The sequence below is a fragment of the Nanorana parkeri genome, unplaced genomic scaffold, assembly GCF_000935625.1.
Source record: "Nanorana parkeri isolate BGI_ZX_2015 unplaced genomic scaffold, ASM93562v1 scaffold33, whole genome shotgun sequence".
NCBI classification, from domain to species: Eukaryota; Metazoa; Chordata; class Amphibia; order Anura; family Dicroglossidae; genus Nanorana; species Nanorana parkeri.
In genome coordinates, this window is record NW_017306301.1 from 121,561 (window position 1) to 144,693 (window position 23,133).

Here is a 23,133-nt window from a genome sequence, read left to right on the forward strand (position 1 = left end):
ATTCCTACCAGACCTTTGATCCGAGCGCAGTGGAGGAAAGGGGGGGGGGCGATAGAGTGCCCCCCCCCCCTGCGCCTTACCAGGCCACGTGCCCTCGGCATTGGGAGGGCCTCTTCCCCACAACCCTGACACAATTGACAAGGGCCTCTTCCCCACAACCCTGACCCGGTGGTTGTGGTTGTCTGCGGGCAGGGGAGCTTATTTGCATCGGGTACCCATTTAATTAAGGGTAAACCCAGATGCCGCCCCCCTTGTGAATGATTAAGGGGTACTTTTACCCCTACTCAGTCACTAAAGGGTGTAACAAGGACAGTCCACTGTAGTCCAGGTAAGTCAAGTAAAACTCAGTTTATTACAAGGGCAAACACAAAGGGGTCTATTCACGAAGCAGCCGAAGGATCTAGCCGTAGCTTCGGCCGATCCTTCGGCTAGCTTCAGCCCCAGGACCCCTTCGGTTCAGTAGAACCGAAGGGCTGCTGTACAGGCTATTCACTATAGCCCGTACAGCTCCCGAACTTGGCCAAGCGGCTCAGTCGAGCCGCAGGCTGAGCCGCGCTGAAAGCCGAAGCTAGACGAGCGGCCGGCCATTAGCCTGCTTCTGACAGCTGGGCGGATCAGACGTTATCTTACGGCTGGCGTTGGCCACTTGCAGAGAGATCAGCGTCCCTGGTCACCAGCTAACCAGGGACACTGATCTCCAGACAGCCTAACACTCCATGGCGCTCCGGGAGTCTCCCGCTCCCGGCCGCCAAGGAGAGAAACAGTGCTTTTTCTTTTTTTCTCTTATTCTGACATGGAGCCGTATCAGAATAGAAAAAATAAATAAAAAAATGTTGCCCATAGGAATGCATTGCTAGATTCCTATTGGCTATTTCAATTTGCAATAGCCAATAGCAAACTAACATTGCACCCGCCCTGCAGTTCTTCATCAGGTCCACCACTACTGATTGACAGCAGCAGAGGGCGGGTACAATGCTAGTTTGCTATTGGCTATTGCAAATTGAAATAGCCAATAGGAATCTAGCAATGCATTCCTATGGCCAAATGTATTTATTTTTTTCTATTCTGACACGGCTCCGTGTCAGAATAAGAGAAAAAAAAAAGCAGTGTTTATCTCCTTGGCGGCCGTCAGCGGGAGACTCCCAGAGCGCCGGAGAGTTAGGCTTTTTTTTTTTGACGGCAGCAGAACCGCCGGCCAATAGAAAACTGTTGGGCGGAGCTAGCTGTCATTGCTAGCTCCGTACAATCGTTTTCCATTTTTATTTTTCTACTTTTTTAACTGTTTTACTGTTCTGCTCCGTCCCACAGAGAGACTGAGCAGAACAGCCGAGGCTATTCACTCACTGCTGTTCGGCATCTATGTGAATGGACTGAACAGGAGAGAGTAGCCTGCCGGAGGTTCGACCCGAACTCCTTCTGCACCTCGGGTCGGCCGAACATGCAGAGCATGGTCAGCCGACCCGAAGCCACCCGATGTGTGGCTGATTTCAGCCGGTATACGTCTGAAATCAGCCGTACCAGCCTGTAGTGAATAGCCGAACAGCGTTCCGCTCATTTCGCTTTAGGCCGGTCATTCACTCGGCTGCCTACGGTAGCTTAGTGAATAGACCCCAAAGTCTCTGATCATCCACGGGGTAGCCTTCCCCTGTTCACATAAAGTCCAACATTTCAAGCACTTTTCATGATAATCGGCCTTCTTTAGCAAATACCGTCCTTTTAACACATACCGACCTTAGTAGCTTTCCTCAGCTATAAGGCTCTCAGCACACCTCAGTTCAACACGGCTCTCCCAGCAGCGTGTCCCACAGGTCCTATGGTCACCGACCTTCCTGACCTCTCCCAGCTTCCCTCAGCTGTTCCTTGTGCGTCCGGCACGCACCCGAGTTGCGTGTGTCCGTGTGCCTCCTGCACATGCACAACTCCAACACTCCAACCCAACTCTCTGAGCACTGGGCTGGCTTCCTAATGAGGCTGCTCTCAGCCACCTGATCAGCCCAAGCTCGTCATTGGCAACACCTGGCCCCAGGACTGGAGAGTTCATCCCACCCAGAGCTCTACAAAAATCTCCAGAGCTCCAGATCCCAGTTACAATTAGGAAAACCTGGACGAACCTGAAAAGCCAGGCTCTTCCTTATAACATGTTTCACATTCTGGACCCTCTCAGCCCCTTTGGCTGAGAGTCCTGGGTGCCAAAGTCGCCATAATAAACCGTGGCATTGGTTTACACTGCCACAAGGGTTACAATTCAAAGTAAATAAACAAACCACACTTTTAGAAAAAAATCCTTTAATTGAAAAAAGTCAATTTTTGACTATTCGTTTAATTAAAAAAAAAAAAAAAATGGCTCCATCAATGTAATCCAGCGTCAATCACGATGCACGACACCTGCTGAAATAAAAAAGTCCCGCCACACGACAACCGTCCGAACCCGACAAAAACTCGCTGCACAATTACATCTCCTGCCTAAAAGTAAACAGGCCGAGTGAGTCGTGACGTCACGGGTCTCGCTCCCCCCATTTGACATTGTCACCTGTCAAATACCACATAGCATTCGGGAGCTCCTGAATGCCATTCGGGTCTGTGAGCTGAGGTATCATAATACTATTCATATGACACCTCAGCTCACAGACCCGAATGGCATTCGGGAGCTCACGAATAGCATTCAGGAGCTTCCGAATGCTATCTGGTATTTTTTTTTAATAAATTCTTTATTTAAGCATACCACCAATTTTCCATGTCTTCATGAGAAAAAGGATAAAAAGGACAAACAGTTGAAGCCACACCATTATTTACACATTTACTAATCATCGATCGTTGCAATCATGGTGTAGCAATAACACCCTATTGATGATTACTACTGGACTCATCTCTCCTGTAGACCATGAGTCGCACTACTGCAGAGCTCCGGTCCATACCGTCATTAGCAAGGGTCCCTTCCAATAAGACCCACTCTCCAAATGGATGTTAGGAGCAAACAGTGTTAATTAGGTCCACCATTGAGGGCCATGAAAGAATAACAGATATATGAACCTATATAACAAATGAACCTATATAACCTAAAACAAGAGAACAGAGTGCAAGGGAAAATGAAGTGAAAATAGGCAAATAGGGAATATATCCGGGGAGAGGGGGATGTAGAAGAGAATAAATGAAGATGGGAAGAGAGGAAGAAAAAGAAAAACAAACAGAGGACAGGCACCACAATATGGTACTGACATCAAGTCGGCCTCCCATGTCTCGAAATCCCGCGTTATCAGTATACCGACAACCGTACTGCTCTGTGCCCCCTAAGCATTCGCCACACAGAGGGTTTTGTATTGCTCAGAGGAAAAGTACAACATGCAGTAAAACCAGACATCCCTGGACCTCACTCCCATCCAAGCTCTCTCCACCTGCAGCTCCTTCATCGACCGGGTCTCCTCAATTTTACGGGACCATAAGCTAATTGGTGGAGGAGATGTCTGTTTCCAATATACCGGAATGCTCGCTTTAGCTGTATTCAGAAGGTGGAGAAGCAAGGATTTCTTACACATTTTCGCTGAGAGGGGCGGCAGGTGCAGAAGAAACCCTGCTGGGTCCTCACCCAACTGAATCTCAGTCATCGAAAATATGGCCTCCCTTACTGTCGTCCAGAATGGCTGGAGTTTTGGACTGCTCCAAAACACGTTTAGCATAGTTCCGTCATGTTCAGAGCAACGCGAACACAGGGGTGAGCACTGGGGATAGATCTTATGCAACACCCAAGGTACACTGTACCAACGGGATAGAATTTTTAAATGTATCTCTTGTATGGCACACGAAATGGAAGACTGATGAGCAAACCGACACATCATACTAACCTGATGATCAGTAAATTCTACCTCCATCTCCCTTTCCCATGCCCCTATATATGTGGGTCTCGGAGGGTGGGAGAGGAAAGGGTATGTGGGTCTCGGAGGGTATAAGTCCGGAGGGTGGGAGAGGAAAGGGTACGCCAGAGATAGACCATGACGGATAGGGGAAGTGGCCAGACATAATTCCTTGTATGATGTGAGCTTAAGTATCTGTTGGACATCCTTAATATGCAAATATATAAGACGGGTCTTACCCGCTTGCCCGAAGGAGTGAAAAAACGAATTCTCCAGCCTGGCAGAGAAATTTGGGTTCCCCAAAACTGGAGACATACCCACCGACTTCGAGGCGTCCAGTATATAGTCAGTGACCGATCTCATCACTTTTAGCGTTGGGCCAATCAGGGGGTGTCGTTTTACTTGCAGATCCACCTCCTTGTGCAGCCAGGGGAGACACCTAAGGGGAACTACAGTGGCTTCCTGCTCCAATTGGATCCAGCTCTTACCTCTCCCCATTCCCACATTCTAGGACCCTCGCCATATGCACTGCCCAGTGGTATTAGATCGTGTCTGGGAATCCCGGGCCTCCGGCCACCTTTCGGCGAGACAGAAGAGTCTGTTTCAAATGGTACATACCGAACCTCCAGGGCTAGATCCCCCAAACCTATTCTCGGCTAAAGGGGGAAGGCCCTAGGTGAGGAACAGTGCCCTGACCATGGGAAGAGAGAGCCCCACCCTCCCGGGCCCCAGCTGGGTACAATCCCACATGCAGGCAAAAGTATCATCAGTGTGCTATAACCCCCTTCGAAAAGGGAGCTAAAAAAGTGTGTGGGACGCCGGCCTGAGAGAAGCTAGAATGGACCGGGATGCTCTCCGGCACTCCACCCACCTCCAGACCGTGGCGCCTTAGCCTCCACCCCACGGGCACACTAGATCGCTCCGAGCAACTCCACTCGATTTGTCTGAGCAGACTGCGCCTCTCCCAAAGGCCCCCACCGCACTCTGCTCCCCCACATAAGCAGCACATTAACCTACGCAAACATTAGCATCTGAAACAAGTAGTATCTTAGTGAATCTAGCAGGATGAGTCCTCTATCTCAGAACATGCTATCCCTAACTCTTCTATAAAACACATAAGAAACTAAGACCCCCAGGGTCTGCACGTGCCCCGTCCACTTAAACTGGAACCGTCACACTGAGTCATCCTGTAAGAAACGTATACCCAATTAACAGGGTACAGGTGCTGACTTTTGTAGATCTTCAAACATCTCGTAAACGGGGACAAGAACCGGCTGCTCTAGTTGGGTATACTTCCTGATGGGTTCTGCGGCTCCGTTGTCAATGAGGCCGGAGGTGTGGAGGCCGCAACGATCCCTCCCCAGGGTCCATCAAGTCAGGTACCTCAAATTCTTCCACCTCCAGGAACGTGAACAATGCGGGCAGTTGTTCAGTGGTGGATAGGGTAAACTGCCGCCCCCCTTGCTTGATCACTATGTGAAACTATGTGTATGTTGTTGAAGCAAGGGTTGCATCGCCCTTCTCATCAGCAGCGTGCATCTGAAAATGTCCGGCCAGCAATAAATATTTGCACCATCAAAGTCCACTGTCTTCTTCTGCCATGCTTTTCTCATCAGTTCCTCCTTCATTGAATAGAAGTGGATTCTGCACAGAACATCCCTGGGAAAAGACCCATCATTCTCTCTAGGCCCAGCCACGCGATGTACTCGGTCTATCTCAAAGTGATTAGTTATAGGCTTGTCAAGCAGGGTATTAAGCAGTGCAAGGACTGTGGCACGAAGGTTGGGGCCCTCTGTCGACTCAGGCAACCCCTGAATTCTGATATTGTTTCGACGGTTCCTGTTCTCCCCGTCATCCACCTTCAGTTGGAGCTGGGTAATAAGCTGACTGTGATGATACAGGGACGCCTCGAGAGCAGCCACCCTGATGGCTGTGTCTGTGGACGCATTTTCCACTTCCGCGATTCGCGGCTCCAGGGCCATCACCTGCTGGTGCACTCCCTCTATTTGATTAGACAGTGCGCCAATGATCCTGTCCACCATTGAGTCTATATCAGCCCTTGTACCTCCTGGTACAGGGTTTTAACATTATTAAAAAAAAACTGTGTTGCACTTTGCTACTATTGTGTGCAATAGAAAGATGAATGTAAACAGTGAAAATCACTTCCTCCCACCACAATATGATGTATAAAGTGCAATTTGGTGCAAGGTGCAAAACAGTGCAGACACATGTATTGCACTAAAAAATGTATATATGTATGTATGTATGTATATGTGTATATATATATATATATATATACACATACACACACACACACACACACACACACATATATACATATTCCTATTCCTTTTGTGCAACAACAAATCTCAAATCAATTCAATCATAATCACAGTAGACCTGCTACCCTGGTGAGGCCCCCTCAAAGCTCTGGTGAGACCCCCCTCTGTATGTGCGTTATAATTAATCGAAATTAGTCGATTAATCGATTTAAAAAAAATTCGATTAATCGAACAGGAAAATTTTAATCATTACCAGCCCTAGTAAAAAGTGCAAATAAGTGCATTATACATTATTCCAAGTGCAAAAACCACATAAGCCTGGTAATCAGTTATATACAAAAAATCCAAAATTTCGGATGGATAAATAAATGGGTAAAAATGTATTTTAAAACTTTCAATCCCCAAAGTGACACCGTGCTTAATCCTTACTGGAGTAGTGCACTATTATTCTGCAATGTGTGACCGTGCGCCTTAATTGCTCTCTATTGCACTCACCAGATAGCCCTTATAATATTAGTTTAAAGAGAATTCACTATGTTATTTCATTCCTTTTCAAACTTATCCTGTTCAGTCAGCATTGAACTTCTCTTTTTTCCCTTCGTTCTCACCTCGCTATACAGCACCTCTTCACTAATAGCAGGATCTACACTTAGATGCCCTCATAATCTCCTTTTCCTCCTCCTTTCAACAACCCCGTGGAGCTCAAAATAAGAGAATAAGAACTTCCATTGTGCAGTATCTCAGTAAAACATGTATTTAAATAAAAATGCACTTACAAACAACAAAGCAAAGTCCTCAGCAGTAGTCCTTGCAGTGGCATGCATCAACCAGGAAGCAGTCTTAAGCTCCGCCCTTCAATGATTGATGATTTGATTGTCACTGTTTTTACCTATTATGCATTCATCTTTGTTTTGCACACAATAGTGTTATAAGGCACATCGCAACACAGTTGATTTTATAATATTGAGGAAGTGTGTACACTTTTTGGGTAGTTGCAGCTTGCCGCTGTCGAATCTTGGAGTTAGATCCTAGCATGTTTTTTTCTGTTTATATAAGGGTTCTAATATTGTTTCAATATACCATTTTGTTGATGTTCAAACTGTACTGTGTCCTTGGTTTAACAGATGTTTTTCACCCTGCAATCCAAAGCCTGGTATTTTAGCCATGGTTCCCTTGTTCTATACTGATGTTTTTGTCTGTTCTTTTTTGGCTCTATTTATTATAAATAAAATAAAATAAATTGGCTCCTTTTCATGCATGTATCCATTTAATTTCTCACTCTGCACTCTCTCTTCAATTCTCATCTTCATCTAAAAATATCCTCCACCTGTTCAGTTATTCCTTACTTGAACAATACCCACTATTCTTCAACATCTGTAGTACTCAGAAGTCTCTGGGACCAGGTGTTGAAGTTCAGTAGATAATGACCAACAGTGGTTACATCTTTCAGTGTGTCTATCACAAATGGTCTAGTACAGGGGTGCCCACAATTTTTCGTCTGGAGATCTACTTTTCAAATGTCGAGCTCAATGAGATCTACCAATGAAAAAACACCTGCATTCAGGGCCGGGAGGGGGCGTGGCAGTGCATTGAAGTCAATGGCACCGCAGGCAGGCCCCTCGCCTACAGTGCAATCGCCTGCATCCGGAACCCAGGCACATTAGTGCCTGCTTTCCAGTCCAGTGCGATCCGCAACAATGCTGCGAGCACTATTTTTGCAGATCGCACTGGGCCGGAATGCAGGCACTAATGTGCCTGCGTTCCGGGCTTTTGCACTGTGGGCGGGGGGCATGCCTGCGGTGCCATTGACTTCAATACAACCTCACACCCCCTCCCGCCCCTGAACGCAGGGAGTCGGCCGGCTTACATTCCAGTGCGTCATATAGGCCCCAGCGTCTTATCCTCCCGTGGCTCGTGTGGCCGACGTTGCACATGGGGAGAGGTGTCCTGCCCCTTTCCATCTGCAGCGTCTAACACATTCAGCTGGCAGCCGCACCGTGGGAGCATAGCTGTAGCCAGCTCCTTTTGCGCCCGAGGCAAGAAAAAAATGCCCCCCCAACAGGCGTGTGATGTCACCCAGCGCCCTGCCTCCAGGATTTTTAAAAAATAGTAAAAACATTTTTAATTTTATTTTTATTATTTCTTATTTTTTGTTTTATTTTAATAATTTTTTTACTGTTGGGGGGGGGGCTTTGGGGAACTATTAGGGGTCCAAACAGCCCCCTGATATTTCCCTTTTAAAATAGAAAAAGAATTTGAGTACACAAAGTCCTCAATCCCTTTTTCTGCAGCCTCTGTTCTAAATGAATGACTGTCAGTCACCGCTCCCTGTAGGGATTCCCCCCTCCTCTCTCCGATCCTCCAGCGCTGAGTGGAGCAATGAATGAGAGAGGGGGCAGGCACCGATGGCTCTGCCTCTAGATAGGCAGAGCCAACTTTCACTCACGCAGCTGGGTGGATCTCGACAGTATTGTCATGATCTGTCCCGGCTGTGGCTCTCTCAGAATATCACGGGCAATAGCCTGCCATATACTGAGCTTTGGATCACAGGAGGAGGATAGTATATGTCCTTCTGTGAACTTAAAGAGAACTATGAGGAAAAACAGTTACCCCCATAGTTCTCTTTTAAGGATCTCAAGGTATGGTAATGAAGGAAACTCAGTCTGTAACCCCCTCCACGTTGAGATTGTTCAGAGTAACTTGCCCTATGCTCAAATGCCTGCACCAAAGAAATAACTAAAAAGGTTAGAAAAAATATATATATTTTGGGTATTTTTGGGGAATGGAAATAGCATGTAGTGGAAGTGCACTTTAAGGTTCAAACTACTTTTTGTAGCATTTAATTTTTTTTATTTTTAATCTTCAGCTTAGTTTTCAGAGAAAAATTGGAGTTTTGTACTGCAAGAGTGGACAAGCTACTGAAGAAGAAATGTATAACAATGAGACAGCCGGGCCAGTGTTTAAGGAGTTTTTGAGCCTTCTAGGGGATGAAGTTAAACTTAAAGGATTTGACAAGTACCGTGCACAGTTGGATAACAAAAGTAAGTGATTTATTTTCTTAAAGTTTACCTTAGACAGACAAATATTTTATCAAGAATTACATTTGCCATTCTTTAAATTTAAGACTTGGGGGTGTACTGCAATCACCTCTTTGATTAGACCAACAGGTAATACAGGCCCACTTCTGGTGAAATACCTATTACCTTTACTACATAGAAAAGCAAATACCAGGACCTCCTTGCACAAATATTTTTTTTAAACTGGAGAATCTCTGAAAGCCACATGAATTGCAGAAGCACTGTTAATCAACCCTATGGATGCAATACAGGGCTAGTTCTTTAGATCCCCACCCATTGATCACAAGGAAAACAAGCATTATTTACACAGATCAGACTTTGAATGACCTAAGTCTGGCATCCACAAGCATTTGTTTGGATCAAATGGTTTTAAATTGATCCTGTTGCTACCCCAAAATTTTGCAAGACAATGCACACCTGTAAAAAATAGATTGGATACTTAAATGCAGTCACCTCCAAAAAATGCATCTTTAAAAGAAGAGATGGGATACTTACCTCTTTTGCCACCCATCTCAGCGAACACCACTCCATTCATGAGAAATTGTCCCCTCAATTCTACTGCCAATCTGATACTGAGAGTCGATCTCCTGGTTCCCCTGCAGTTCTCATGGGATCCTCTTGCTGGAGATCAACATGAGGAACCTGTAAGAACTGTGGGGGACCCAGGTTGACACTCCCAGATGTCCTGGTTTCCCAGAGAACTTCAGGGAACTTTTTCTCAGAATTGGCACAGTGTTCACTGGCAGGGGTGGCAGAAAGTTCACTTTAACGTTGCACTAAGGGGTCTATCTACCAACATTTTTACTCAAGGTTCTCTCAACTTTTAACCAAGATTCACACATTTTTACATGATTAAATTAGAAAAATGTGTGAATCTTTCGTGAAAACATTGATAATAGACCCATAAGTATATACATATCCTGGAGGTTCAATTGCTCATTTGTTATACTCCTTGTAAACACTTATTTTCTATATGATGTTGTCAGTTTTTTAAACTTTGATCACTTAATTTCAGGAGGTACTCCAATTTGTTAAAATGCTTGTGAAACTTCTTTAAAATAAAGCCAACATTCTACGTACACACACTAAAATATATACAGAATGCCTAATGTCAATGTTATAAATATGTATATTTTATAACTGGTTTACAGCTACTAGCACTTACATCATTGTACTTGTTCACAGCTGACAGTACGGGTACACACTCTCTCTACACTCGTTACCAAGATTATGAGATCATGTTTCACGTATCAACAATGCTTCCGTTTACTGCAAGCAATAGTCAACAGGTAACCAAATACATTGAGAATCATCAACACCTTTCTTGGGTGATAGCTCACTAGTTATGTTATAACTGCTAATTCTATCACATTATGTGGAGAGTACGCCATCATTTCTATTTAGTCACATCCATTATGCTCTCTTTTATGTCGTTGAAGCATTTGATTGTTTTTTGTTCTTGTACATTACATAAAAAGCATGCATATTTTAATTCCTTTTCAGAGTTTTATTAGGGCTGAAGTAGACCTTAGTAAGTTCTTTTACATGATATAAGATATTAGGAGGGGCTACATTTTTAAACCAGTTATATTTCTACAGTCTATTAAGTTTTTTCTTTTAGATTGGTAAAGAATAGGAGTTAAAACTATTTTGTTTAGATATAGCACAGTCCTCCCTGTGTGTAGGATGTAGCAGATGACACAAGATTCATTTAGTGGAATTAAAGGAAATGAATATGGTATGTGGGAGAATTTTAGATATAAAAAGGTAACATTTCAGTTATTAAAGCAGAACTCCGGCCAAATCAAATATCAACCCTTGCAGTGGGGCTACCCCTGCACTGCAAGTGTTACGAGCACCCGAAACTTGATCCCGGCTGGCTCGTAGAGTGCTCCCTCCAGCCGCCTTTCTCCTTCTCCACTCCGGAGGGGGAGTGAGGCTGATGGGACCGGTCTATGACCAAAATGGGATTGTGGTTCGGGTTAGTCTAACTTTTCTTTTTTTAGCTCCATTGATAAAATGAGCACTTAACACTTGCAGTGCGAGGGTACCCCCGCTGCAAGGGTTAAGATTTGATTTGCCGGAGTTCTACTTTAATTGTAGATGATACAGAAAATATGTTAAGGAAATATACGTTACATATTAACAATTGCTAAAAAGAAAACAGAATGAAGATACTGAATCGTGCAGTAGCTAGTCTGCTAGTAGCAAGTATAAAAAATACAAGTTATACAGGTACATAAATGTTAAGTAGGGCTGTTACTGATTAAAATTTTCGTGTTCGATTAATCACATTTTTTTTCAATCGATTAATTTTGATTAATTCTAACGCACGTGCAGATGCAACTACATTGGCCTATACACATACAGCACAGCAATGAAGTAATAAAATGAACTAGGATCACACTAATCCAGCACGTGCCCCACTCAATATGGCCGCCGCTTGAGTGGGGCAACCCAGAATAATAACGTGCTGGATTAGTGTAATCCTACTTCATTTTATTACTTCATTGCTGTGCTGTAATGCAAGTATAACCTATTTAAAAATTGATAGGGCAGAACAAGTTTCTTGGGCAAACTTACCGGCCCAAGTGGCTCTGTCGGCTAACGATCTCCTTCTCCACTCCGGAGGGGGAGTGAGGCTGATGGGACCGGTCTATGACCAAAATGGGATTGTGGTTCGGGTTAGTCTAACTTTTCTTTTTTTAGCTCCATTGATAAAATGAGCACTTAACACTTGCAGTGCGAGGGTACCCCCGCTGCAAGGGTTAAGATTTGATTTGCCGGAGTTCTACTTTAATTGTAGATGATACAGAAAATATGTTAAGGAAATATACGTTACATATTAACAATTGCTAAAAAGAAAACAGAATGAAGATACTGAATCGTGCAGTAGCTAGTCTGCTAGTAGCAAGTATAAAAAATACAAGTTATACAGGTACATAAATGTTAAGTAGGGCTGTTACTGATTAAAATTTTCGTGTTCGATTAATCACATTTTTTTTCAATCGATTAATTTTGATTAATTCTAACGCACGTGCAGATGCAACTACATTGGCCTATACACATACAGCACAGCAATGAAGTAATAAAATGAACTAGGATCACACTAATCCAGCACGTGCCCCACTCAATATGGCCGCCGCTTGAGTGGGGCAACCCAGAATAATAACGTGCTGGATTAGTGTAATCCTACTTCATTTTATTACTTCATTGCTGTGCTGTAATGCAAGTATAACCTATTTAAAAATTGATAGGGCAGAACAAGTTTCTTGGGCAAACTTACCGGCCCAAGTGGCTCTGTCGGCTAACGAAGGGAAGGGGGGGAGGAGTCCGGTGACGTCACGGACATCACCGTCATCGGACTCCTCCCCCCCCTTCCCTTCGTTAACGGACGGAGCCACTTGGGGACATCAACGTCACCGGACCCCTCCCCCTTCCCTTCGCTACCAGCCGGAGCCTCTTGGGGAAGGGGGGAGGAGTCCGGTGACGTCGATGTCTGTGACGTCACCGGATCTCCGACGGGAATCCCGGAAGCCGGCAGAGAGGTGAGTATTTTCATTAGCGATCAAAAAAATTTTTAATCGATCAAAAAGATTAACGATTAATCGAGAAATTAATTGTTAATTTCCGCAGCCCTAATGTTAAGCAAATAAATCTTATAATACAGGGTCTATAAAAGATCATTTACTCTAGGTCTGAAATGCATTTTTAAAACCTGTTTCACAAAGGATTTGCTAAAGAGAGATATTTTGGCGAGAGTATTAGACCAAGCTTAATGTTTAAATATCTTCTAATTACTAGCTGGTCCATCCAGTCTGTAATGAGGATGTGTTACTTTTTAGGCACGTAGTCTTCAGAAGGGGGCATGAGTACTTAGAGACTTAGAATAAATAATTCCTAGCCTGACACATAAACCTTCTCCTCCACTCCCAGACTGGAGCTAGTGTGGGTGACATCTTTAAAAGCTATATCATGCATGGGGGCCCATAGAGTCCAAGCAGTTCTAAAATTATTATTTTTGTACATATTATTAGATTCATGTAAATTTTAAAAGTAGAGCTAAAATGTTTTGTAAGCTTTAATACGTTAATGTAATTTCAAAAACTTTTAAATCTTTTGAAACAAACAGCTTTCATTAAAAGACTACCCGCCATGTAGATCCTTGTTCAAGCACTTTCTGTTATGGGTTGACAGCTGTCCCCTAGTGGCATTGATTATATTTATCTCCAAATTTCCTCAAGTGTTCCCTAAAATGGTTACATTGTATCTCATTATTATAACGTAATTATTTTCTATGAACCTCAGCTCCATCTTGTGGTCATAATGGGGTATTTTGCTGATTCACTACTGCCTATATACTGTATATTCGCTGGATGAATAGCTATGCAAATTGTTTTACAACTAGACCCCAAAGTGTCATTACATCAGTATGGATTGACTTTGTTAGAGGAGTCATTAGAACTTGGACTCCATGTTTAAAGCATGAAATAGGGAGCAGGGGTTAGAACCTCTGTCAGTTTTCTATTGGGGAATCTGGAAATGAGAGAAAATCTTCCCAACAAAATCTATCAGACCTTCTATCTACTTTTTCTTAATTTGTTTTAAAAAGATTTGCCTAAAAATGGAATTGGCTTTTTCTTGTCACCCGTATAATAACTGATGGAATGATTATTTTTATTTTGATAGCACGGTAATAAGTGTATAATGTGTGGCATTAATGCTGTTTAAAGGAGAATTCCAGACAAAGTGCAACATTCAGGAATAAACATGCACTATTAAAGGAAACCCATACTGCGAGAAGTAGGGTGGCTGCCATTGCTGGCTTCCTTCTAAGAATACTTGTTGCTTGGCTGTCTGTGGCTTCAGTACTTACTGACGTACTGGCCTGGAAAAACACGCAATGTAGAGAACCGCTGTGAAATCAGAACTCCTACTCTGCACACTTGTTCCAGGTCAGTTCCTCAGAAAGCCATTGCATCAGCATGTAAGGCTTTAAACTAGCATTTCAGGAGCAACTGGAGATTCCACACTATCTCAGAACAGGTTTTCTTTAATATCTATTTAATTGTGTGCGGATTTTGTTTTAGGAAATAACAAAACTTCCATAACTGGTAGCTGGAAACTTGTACTCACCTGCTGGGAATTGTTTAGCAACCTTTAGCACAGGCAGCCTTGCATGCCATAGCTTGAAATGATAAATTCCAAGTTCACGTAAACAAAATGAAACCTATGTAAGCATATTGGCAAGTTGAGTCCATAACTGGACTTATCTTATGTAAAATTAATTATACAGTTATAGTGGAAATGTAAGTACTTTGATTGATTACATTTCTAAAATCTTAAAACTATTTTGTTTAGACTTAGTACCATTTTGTATGATTATTCTAAATTATATATTGTTTATCCTATACTGATGGTAATTTGATTTTTCAGCTACTTCGGAAGAGGCATATTGGTAATGACATTGTGACAATTGTTTTCCAAGAACCAGGTGCCCTCCCCTTCACTCCACAGACCATACGCTCCCACTTTCAACATGTATTCATTGTGGTGAGAGCTCACAATCCATGTACTCCTTACACTATCTACAGTGTTGCTGTAACTCGTACGGCTGACACACCACCCTTTGGACCTATTTTGCCTACGACTTTGTTCAATCGCTCACCCGAACTTAGAGATTTCCTACTCTCCAAAGCCATAAATGGTGAAAATGCAGCTGAGCGTGGTGGTAAGTTTCTGGCTATGGCCACACGAACAAGAGAAGAGTATTTAAAGGACTTGGCTCGTGATCATGTTACCACAACTACCTTGGATTCTTGTTCCTCCAAACTAACCATCTTGGGTCTTTCTAAGAAAAGGGACAGAGCTGGCAGCACAGGCCTTGGAGATAAAAGCGGAAAAGGAGCTCGCTGGGCATACAGTCTTCCGCCTGAATTCCACAGTTCTGGTGCCCTTGTGTGGACAGTTAAAGCAACAAGTGTCTGTATTTCTGAAGGTACCTATATGCTAGGGATATCCTCTGAGATGGTGGTTTTAGTAGATCCAAAAAAGGAGCGTGAGGGAACTGTATGCTTCCAGTGCTCATGCCGTGATGTACTTGGATGGACATACTGCAACAAGGGGGGATTGGACCTTTACTATGGACGGGCAGGAAGATTGTCTCTGTGCCCACTTGCTAACAGTGAGAGTGAGGTGGAAGAAGAAGTAAACCACATTGTCAAGAGGCTGCAGGTGAGAGAACAGAGAATTGAGAAGACAATAACCAGAAGTGGTTCTTGTAACAAACTGTTTGTGGTTTTTCCTTATCTAGTTAACACATGCTTCATTTCACAATTTTTTTAGTATTTCAACAGTTATAGGGTCCAAAAATGTTTGATAGGAAAGGCTTCCCCTATATATATTAGTGGTTTTCATGGATTTATGATCTGCAACTCTTGTAAGGTTTAGTCATACAAGCATCACCTATTTTTGTACTAATTAACTAACTCAGAGTTAGTTTATTAAAAAATGCCCCAAAACATGCCCCAGAACATTCAGCTAGTTGAAAAGGTTCTATTCCTTTAGTAAATCACCCCCACTGTCTCATGTTGATATTGATAGGGAAGCTGAACAACATCTTACCCCTTACCCTCTTCTTTACATTCTCAGATATCAGTAAAGATGCAGATGAACCACCCTTCTCATAGCTGCACATGCCCAGCAGCGTCTACATTTTGCAGGGTTCCAGCTGCTTTCTTTGTGACAAGTTGGCTACATATTGGTGGGACCATTAACACTGCAACTTTAAATATTTATATCCAAGTCTTGTTTTACTAACTTGCAGCTTATGAACAGTGAACATTAATTTTGATTGGTGAACAGCTTATACTAATTTAGTATATCACCTCCACTGCATGCTTGGTGACTTTGCATGTGTAATGGAAGCCATGTATTTCATATGCCAGCATTCTATCCGTACTCTAAACTGAAGAATTTCTTACATAACCTACTTTACACATACATGCAGCATTACCCAAAAATAATGAAATATAGTTTAGCAACAGAATGGTTATTTTGTATGGTACAGCTTTAATCAATTGTGTTTACTGCTCAGGATGCTTGGTTTAAGAATGCAGGAAATATATTTAACTGAAGCAGGAAATACATACCTCAGGAAGTTAGTTTGTTGTAGTACAGAAATAGTCATTACATTGTAGGCATATTGTTTAACAAAAAATAAGTTTGTAATATGCAAATATTGTCAGGTCAGAAAATGCTTTAACCGCTTGAAGAACAGGTGTTTAGACCCCCTTCCCGGCTAGGACATTTTTCAGTATTCAGCGCTGCGGTACTTTGACTGACATTTATTCCGTCATGCAACGCTGTACTGAAATGAATTTTATACCATTTTTTGGGGACAGATAGAGCTTTCTTTTGGTGGTATTTAATCATCACTGCGGTTTTTATTATGTTAGGAAACATTTATTATTACCCAGTTTTTGGTAAAATATAAAAGACCGGGTCACGTCGGTTAAATAGACACCAAACATGTCAAGCTTTAAAATTGTGCGCACCCGCAAAAACGCAGAAAACTACCATACCCAAAATTGGCCATAGGCGATGCTTTAAAAGCTTTTACAGCTTATCAGTTTAGTGTTATCAGTGATTGATGGCCCTAGAATGATTGCTCTCACTGTGACGTTTGTGGCGATATGTAACATGTGCGGCGTAATGGGCGCAATCGTCGTTTTTGCTTTTTTATTCTTTTTTTATGTGTAACTTTTTGGGAGGGGAACTTACAAATTTCCCGCTCGGGGGTGTGTCTGAGCGGACGTCTAAAGACGCCCGCTCAGATCTAGAGAGCTCCCGACCGGCCGTTTTTTTACAACGGCCTGCCGGGAGATAGTTAAAGCAGAACTATGGGGTGAGTGAATTACACTCATCCCCATAGTTAGAGCCAACGTGTGATGTTGAAACTGCCGCACGTCAGCTATATTGATCGGGAAGTGAGTGAAAACATACCACCGATGCGTTTAACTTCCCCATCATCTCCTTGCAGAGAGCGGTGACTGTCAGTCACCACTCCCCATAGGGATACTCCCCTCCCCTATCCGATCCTCCAGCACTGACTGGAGGGATGGACGGGGGAGGGCGCCGACACAGCTGATTCTGCCTTAAGAGAGGCAGAGTCAGCTGTTAATCAGCCAGCTGGGTGGATCTCGACAGTATTGTTAGAATCTGTCCCGGCTGCGGCGCTCTCAGCATATAGCGGGCAATAGCAGTACATGTCCTCCCGTAACTCTGAGGAGAACTATGGACAAAAAACATTGCCCCATAGTTCTCCTTCAAATATTGAAGAACAATGAATGAAAATAAACTTCAGGGTGAGAACAGAGTTCTATGAGAATTATGGGATGAGTGAAAAACACTCATCCCCATAATTCAAACTGACCTGTGACAAAGAAGCTGTCACAGGTTGGCTCTATTGAGCGAAAACATACCGCCGATCCGCTCACTTCCCAATCATCTCCCTACAGAGAGCAGTGACTGTCAGTCACTGCTCCCAGCAGGGATTTCCCCCTCTCCGATCCTCCAGTGCGGAGTGGAAGAACAGACGGGGGAGGGAGCAGGTACAGCTGGTTCTGCCTCTATTGAGCAATAGCCCACTATATACTGAGTTTTAGGTCAACGGTGGACACAGTATAGGTTCCCCCATGACCCTAAAGAGAACTATGGGCAGAAAATGTTGCCCCATAGTTCTCCTTTAAGATAAAGACTCTGTTTACACTAGGTATGTCATGTGTGGCAGACAGGCCCGGTCCGGGGATCACAAATAACAAAAATGTATCTTTGTTTTAATGTGCCCATGCGTTTTATTAAGCATGTATGCCATACATATGGCTCCAAAACAAAATACTACAAATAAAAACCTACTCCAACATAGGAGGCTAACTAACATAAAAGTCCCTATCTGTCCTACTGGGCAGCTAAACTGTAACCAGTAGATAAAACAAAACAAGAAAATAAACAGCCAGATACCTCTGTCTCTGTCTCTGTCTCTGTCTTTCAGACTCTCTGGGGGTGATTTACTAACCTAAACACACGCACGCACTAGGTGCGTGTGATTTTCACACAGCAAAACGTATTTATCAACCAAAAAGTCTCTAAAAGCATATTTCCACTAATGCCATATATGGAAAAATCATGCACATGATGCATATATAATGCTGCTTCACAGTTTAGACAAAAATGGTTAGCTCATGCATTTACATTCCTGCATTCATCAACGCAAGCAACACAACATAGAGCTAATTTACACCTTGCAATTCATGCTTGGCTTTGCACAACACACCTGCTGGGTGTGTACACACTACAAAGGTGTTTAGATTCCACCCATAGATCATGCTGGGAGGGAACACACTACAGAGGTGTATACATGTTCGTGGTGTGTTTATAAGGTTAGTAAATCAACCCCTCTGACTCTGTCTCTCAGCCAAGCTCCTCTCCAGTGAGCCCTGTGAACTGTGATCTTGTAGATCCTTAATTACAGACTTGAGAGCAAGCTGAGTTTTAACCCCTTCTATCCAGGAAACACTGAAAACTCCATTCTGGGGCTAACATAGCAGTGTTCATTCACTCTGCCACACGTTAAAATGTTAACTAAATACCTGAGCATGTTGTAAGATAACATTAAAGGAAACATTATATAGCTATAGCTACCTCACGTTGCATCCCATGTGTTACTTTACATACTCCACTACTCCTGCCCCCCCATATGCTGTGTTGTATGAAACATATTCTGGAACACCGAACCCTGTATGCTGTTTTACACTTCACATATTCCTGATCACCCCCATGTGACAGCACTCAAACCTGCACCATTGAGAGGCAGTGGGAGTGGCACATGTACCCCCATAAGCAGAAGGATAAGGTATTTCTCAAGTTTCAGTGGTGGATTAGGTAAGCAAGGGTGCACAGGAAAAATTATTTCAGACTGCCTACAGTAGAAACCTGTTAGTTGCCTAGTACTGGCAATGTACAGGTTTTCTGTTGGATTCATTTTTCTACTGTTCACACACATGTTAAAATGCACACGTTTGGCGTGAAAATTTACATAGACACCCAAAACTATCATAGTTATTCACAAAAGGGTGAAGGGTTTGGAGAAGGCAGGAGAAGTGAACAATCTAGGACAACATAGATGATTTGGAAACATTCTCCAATTCAGCTCACTTTCCAGTTCAGCTATGTTGTCCTAGATTGTTCACTTCTCCTGCCTTCTCCAAACTCTTCACCCTTTTTGTGAATATCCCTGTATATTTTTTTGAAAGTCAAGAACCTGCAGAATTTTAAGACAGTAGATGCATTTTTTTTACATAACACAATATTTGTGCAAATGTATATCAAATCTATATTTTCAGTATAGAAATTTTTGTTCACACAATACAGGGGCAGAACTACCGCCGGTGCAGCCGGTGTGGCTGCCCCAGGGCCCAAGGCTGGGGGGCCCAATGAGTTGGCAGGATAACAGGGATGAAGAAGACAGGGATGAGAATGAGGATATTCTTTAATGTCAGCTTCCTCCACCCACTGATCTTGGAGAACATGCAGGTATCAGGGCGGTGTCTCCTCCAGGCACGGGTCGGGCCTCCTCTCGGTACAGACGGAGGTGTAGCTCCACCCCTCCTGTTTACTTAGTGGTCAGGTCCATGCAGGGATTGTGGCCACACCCCCTCACACAGTCTCTATGAAACCGCCGCTGCTTCCAGCAGGTTTAGGGAGCAGAGCTGGGTGAGTGCAGAAAGTCCTGGAGTGTCCCTAGAAGTCCAGGGGTGTCAGTGTAACCTAGGGAGTCACTCGAAGGTACTGGGGTGTCTTTGTCCTGTGCCATTATGTCTTCTTTTTCAATTTGACTTTTTTAATCCTAGCATCTTCACTGGGAACTTGTCATGAGAGAAGTCTGCTACTGCTGACTGTAATGTTGATCCTCTTTCTTCCCAACATTTCTATTAACAAACACGTGGTTTAAGAACCCTTATCTGCATGCTTGCTTGGCTTTGAAGCATTTAATTCAGTGGATCAGCATGACAGCCAGGCAACCAGCATTTTTAGTTCAGCCCCAGGGGGTCCCAGAAGTGTCCCTGCCCCCCGCACTGCCCTCCTCCCTGAACATTTCTACATTTCACTCTGTCTTATTCTTTCTGCCATGGGAGAAGGTGGCTGCCACTGCTGACATGTTGTCATGTTGATCCTCTGGTAAAGGAGAGGGATAATTACACAGATGTATACCAGGTACCACTGACATGGCCTAAGGAAAGAGAGCTGCTCTGCGGCAGAGGGCGATGGCCGGGGTGAGACACGACTCCAAAAGCCTAGCTAACACAGTAGCTAAAATAGGAACCCAACAGGGCAGGGAAAGGCCTGATAATCTGTGTGATAGTGCAGGGGGTAAAGCATGAGCAGGTAAAGAAAGAGTAGGAGGTAAGGGATTAGCCGATAAGTCTAAAGGGGTGATCTCTGCACCTGTATGCCAGAGACTGATGTGACTGGCTCAGTGTTCTCTCTACAGCACTGCAGTATATGTCAGAGCTATATAAATGTATAATAGTAGTGTAGGACTGTGGTGGGACATTAGAGTGTAAGCTCTTCTGTACAGGGACTGATGTGACTGTCTCAGTGTTCTCTGTACATCATTGTGGTATATGTCAGAGCTATATACTGTAAAGGAATAATAATAATAGTGTGTGACTATGGGGGGACATTAGAGTGTAAGCTCCTCTGATGGAGACCAGGGGTGGACTAGGGCAGGTGGAGGGGCAGTACAATCTGGTCTCAGGCCTCTCCATTTGGGGGGAGGCTTTGTCGAATGGGCTGACGGGCTTCTTAGTAGGGGTGGGGGGGCCCAAGAAAAAAAATCTTGCACCAGGGCTCTTTGTTCCTTAGGTCCACCACTGCAAATACAAAATAATCTCCAAACTATATTCTAAATATAAAATATTAAACTGTGTTGAGTTGTTAAAAACATAAAATGCCAAGCTTCAAAACTGCAAGCACCTGCACAAATGTCTGAAAAATACAATAGCCAAAATTGTACATATTCAATAGTTTCAAAACCTTTGTGTCATCAGTTTAGAGTTAGCTATAATTTATGGCCCTAGAATTATCCTTTTACTTTGGCATGTGTGGAGGATACCTAATATGTGTTGCGCAAACAGCATTTACATACCTTTATTGCTATCACACGTGAAAGTATTCTGCTGGTATGAGATTCTCTTTATGGAAATATTAGGAGCCTGATGTCTGCTCAGAGCTGGGCTTCCATGTTCACACTGTGCAGATATGCTTTAAAACAAGCTAACGGCTGCTATTGAAGCCATAACCGTGTTTTAACCCTCTATTTTTAATGACGTGTAAGACAGATCCTTTACGATTAAAATGTTAAACCTTATTTACATACATTTCCTGGGTTAGTGTCAGCTTTGTAGCCAGAGGACTCTCATGACAGCCAAATAGACTTTGCACAGCTACTGCAGATAGTCAAGCAGTGGTTTTATCTTTGCATCGTATTGTATTAGGACTGATCTATTAGATGTGGAATGTAATACAGGTACATACCAGTTATAGTTATTGGATTTTGCTACTGGAGCAAATACCATGAATTCCTGCCCAGTGCTTTAGGCTATGTTCACACCATGTGCAGTTATTTTTTTGCCATGATTTTGTTGTGTTTCAGTATGGTTTTTTTTTTTTTAGCTTAAAATGGGCTTTGAGGTACAGTACAGTGCATTCCTGTGCGTTTGCATGCATTTTTTATTTTTTCCAGTGTGTTCCAGGCCAGGAAAAATGAGACAAGCAATATTTTTTTTGTCTGGACCGGAACGGACTGCGCTGGTGTGAACAGCGCCCAGAAATACCATAGGGATACATTGGGATGCTTTTTTGGTCTGGGCATGGTCTGGACATGGTGTGAACAAGCCCTTAGATCTCCGGCCTGAGTACATGTGAACAGTGGCTACCAGAGTTTACCAGGAGATCAGCAAATAACGTCCTCCAATTCTCAGTGCAAATAGGAATTCTGTCACAAAATCATGTTTGATAGAAACAGAGAAATGTCAGATGTAAGGAATCTTAAATAGTTGCAGTGGTCCATGCACAAACGTAAGGATTAAAGGAAGCCTTTTCAGAAAAAATGCAGACTTCCAGTACTGACCTCTCACTGAAAAAGCTAGTGGTCTATCACGATGACTCTTAAACGTCAATGATTTCTGAGTTAGTGACTTGAAACAAGTATAGATTAGGGATAAGTGAATGTGCCAAGATTCAATTGGACCCTAATTTTTCTAAATAAAGAAATCCAATCAACTCTAATTTTGAAATCAATATGGAAGTATTGTTATTGGTCACTTGGAGGGATGTTAGATAAGCTAACAGCTATGGGAGAGCTTTTCTAATGCAAAGGGGGTGGGTTTGGGGGGCTTTTCATACAACTTCAAGGGCATCATGACAGATATACAAATTCTTTAACCTTTATGGGTTTGCGAGACCAAGGTCTGTGATGGAGCCGCATGTGGTTTTGCATGCAGCTAGTACCCACTTTGCTGACACTCTTGCAGCAATCTAAATGGCCTATACTTTCAAGCTCTGCTGACCCACTTTCACATTAACACCACCCTGCTAATGAGCTTGCGCATCTGTGTTGTAAGATAACTTTTGATGCCGACTGTCTGCTGACTGCTGAGAAGTGACCTTGCTCTTAGACAATCTTCTCCCTCTTCCAGCACAGGACTACTCTCCCACTTCCATTTCTCCCTGAGAGTTGTTCTGCTCTACCCTCCTTGGCACCTAAGTGCAGTCTCACACATCTTCACTGCCTTTGCTGTGCCCTGCCTGGAGCAAGGCTTCCTCAGGAGCACTGACAGGCATCCTTTTTTACACAGCCCAGCC

At 43.3% G+C, this 23,133-nt stretch overlaps 1 protein-coding gene across 2 annotated transcripts in view; it reads left to right on the plus strand.

The window, feature by feature from the left end:
- Window positions 1-23,133, plus strand: part of SIPA1 (signal-induced proliferation-associated 1) — a 73,394-nt gene that overhangs the window by 8,610 nt on the left and 41,651 nt on the right. For both annotated transcript variants that reach the window (XM_018568944.1, XM_018568948.1), the window contains exons 4-6: window positions 8,997-9,171; window positions 10,393-10,496; window positions 14,644-15,441. In XM_018568944.1, coding sequence (XP_018424446.1) covers window positions 8,997-9,171; window positions 10,393-10,496; window positions 14,644-15,441 — 1,077 coding nt within the window. The remainder of the gene's footprint in view (window positions 1-8,996; window positions 9,172-10,392; window positions 10,497-14,643; window positions 15,442-23,133) is intronic.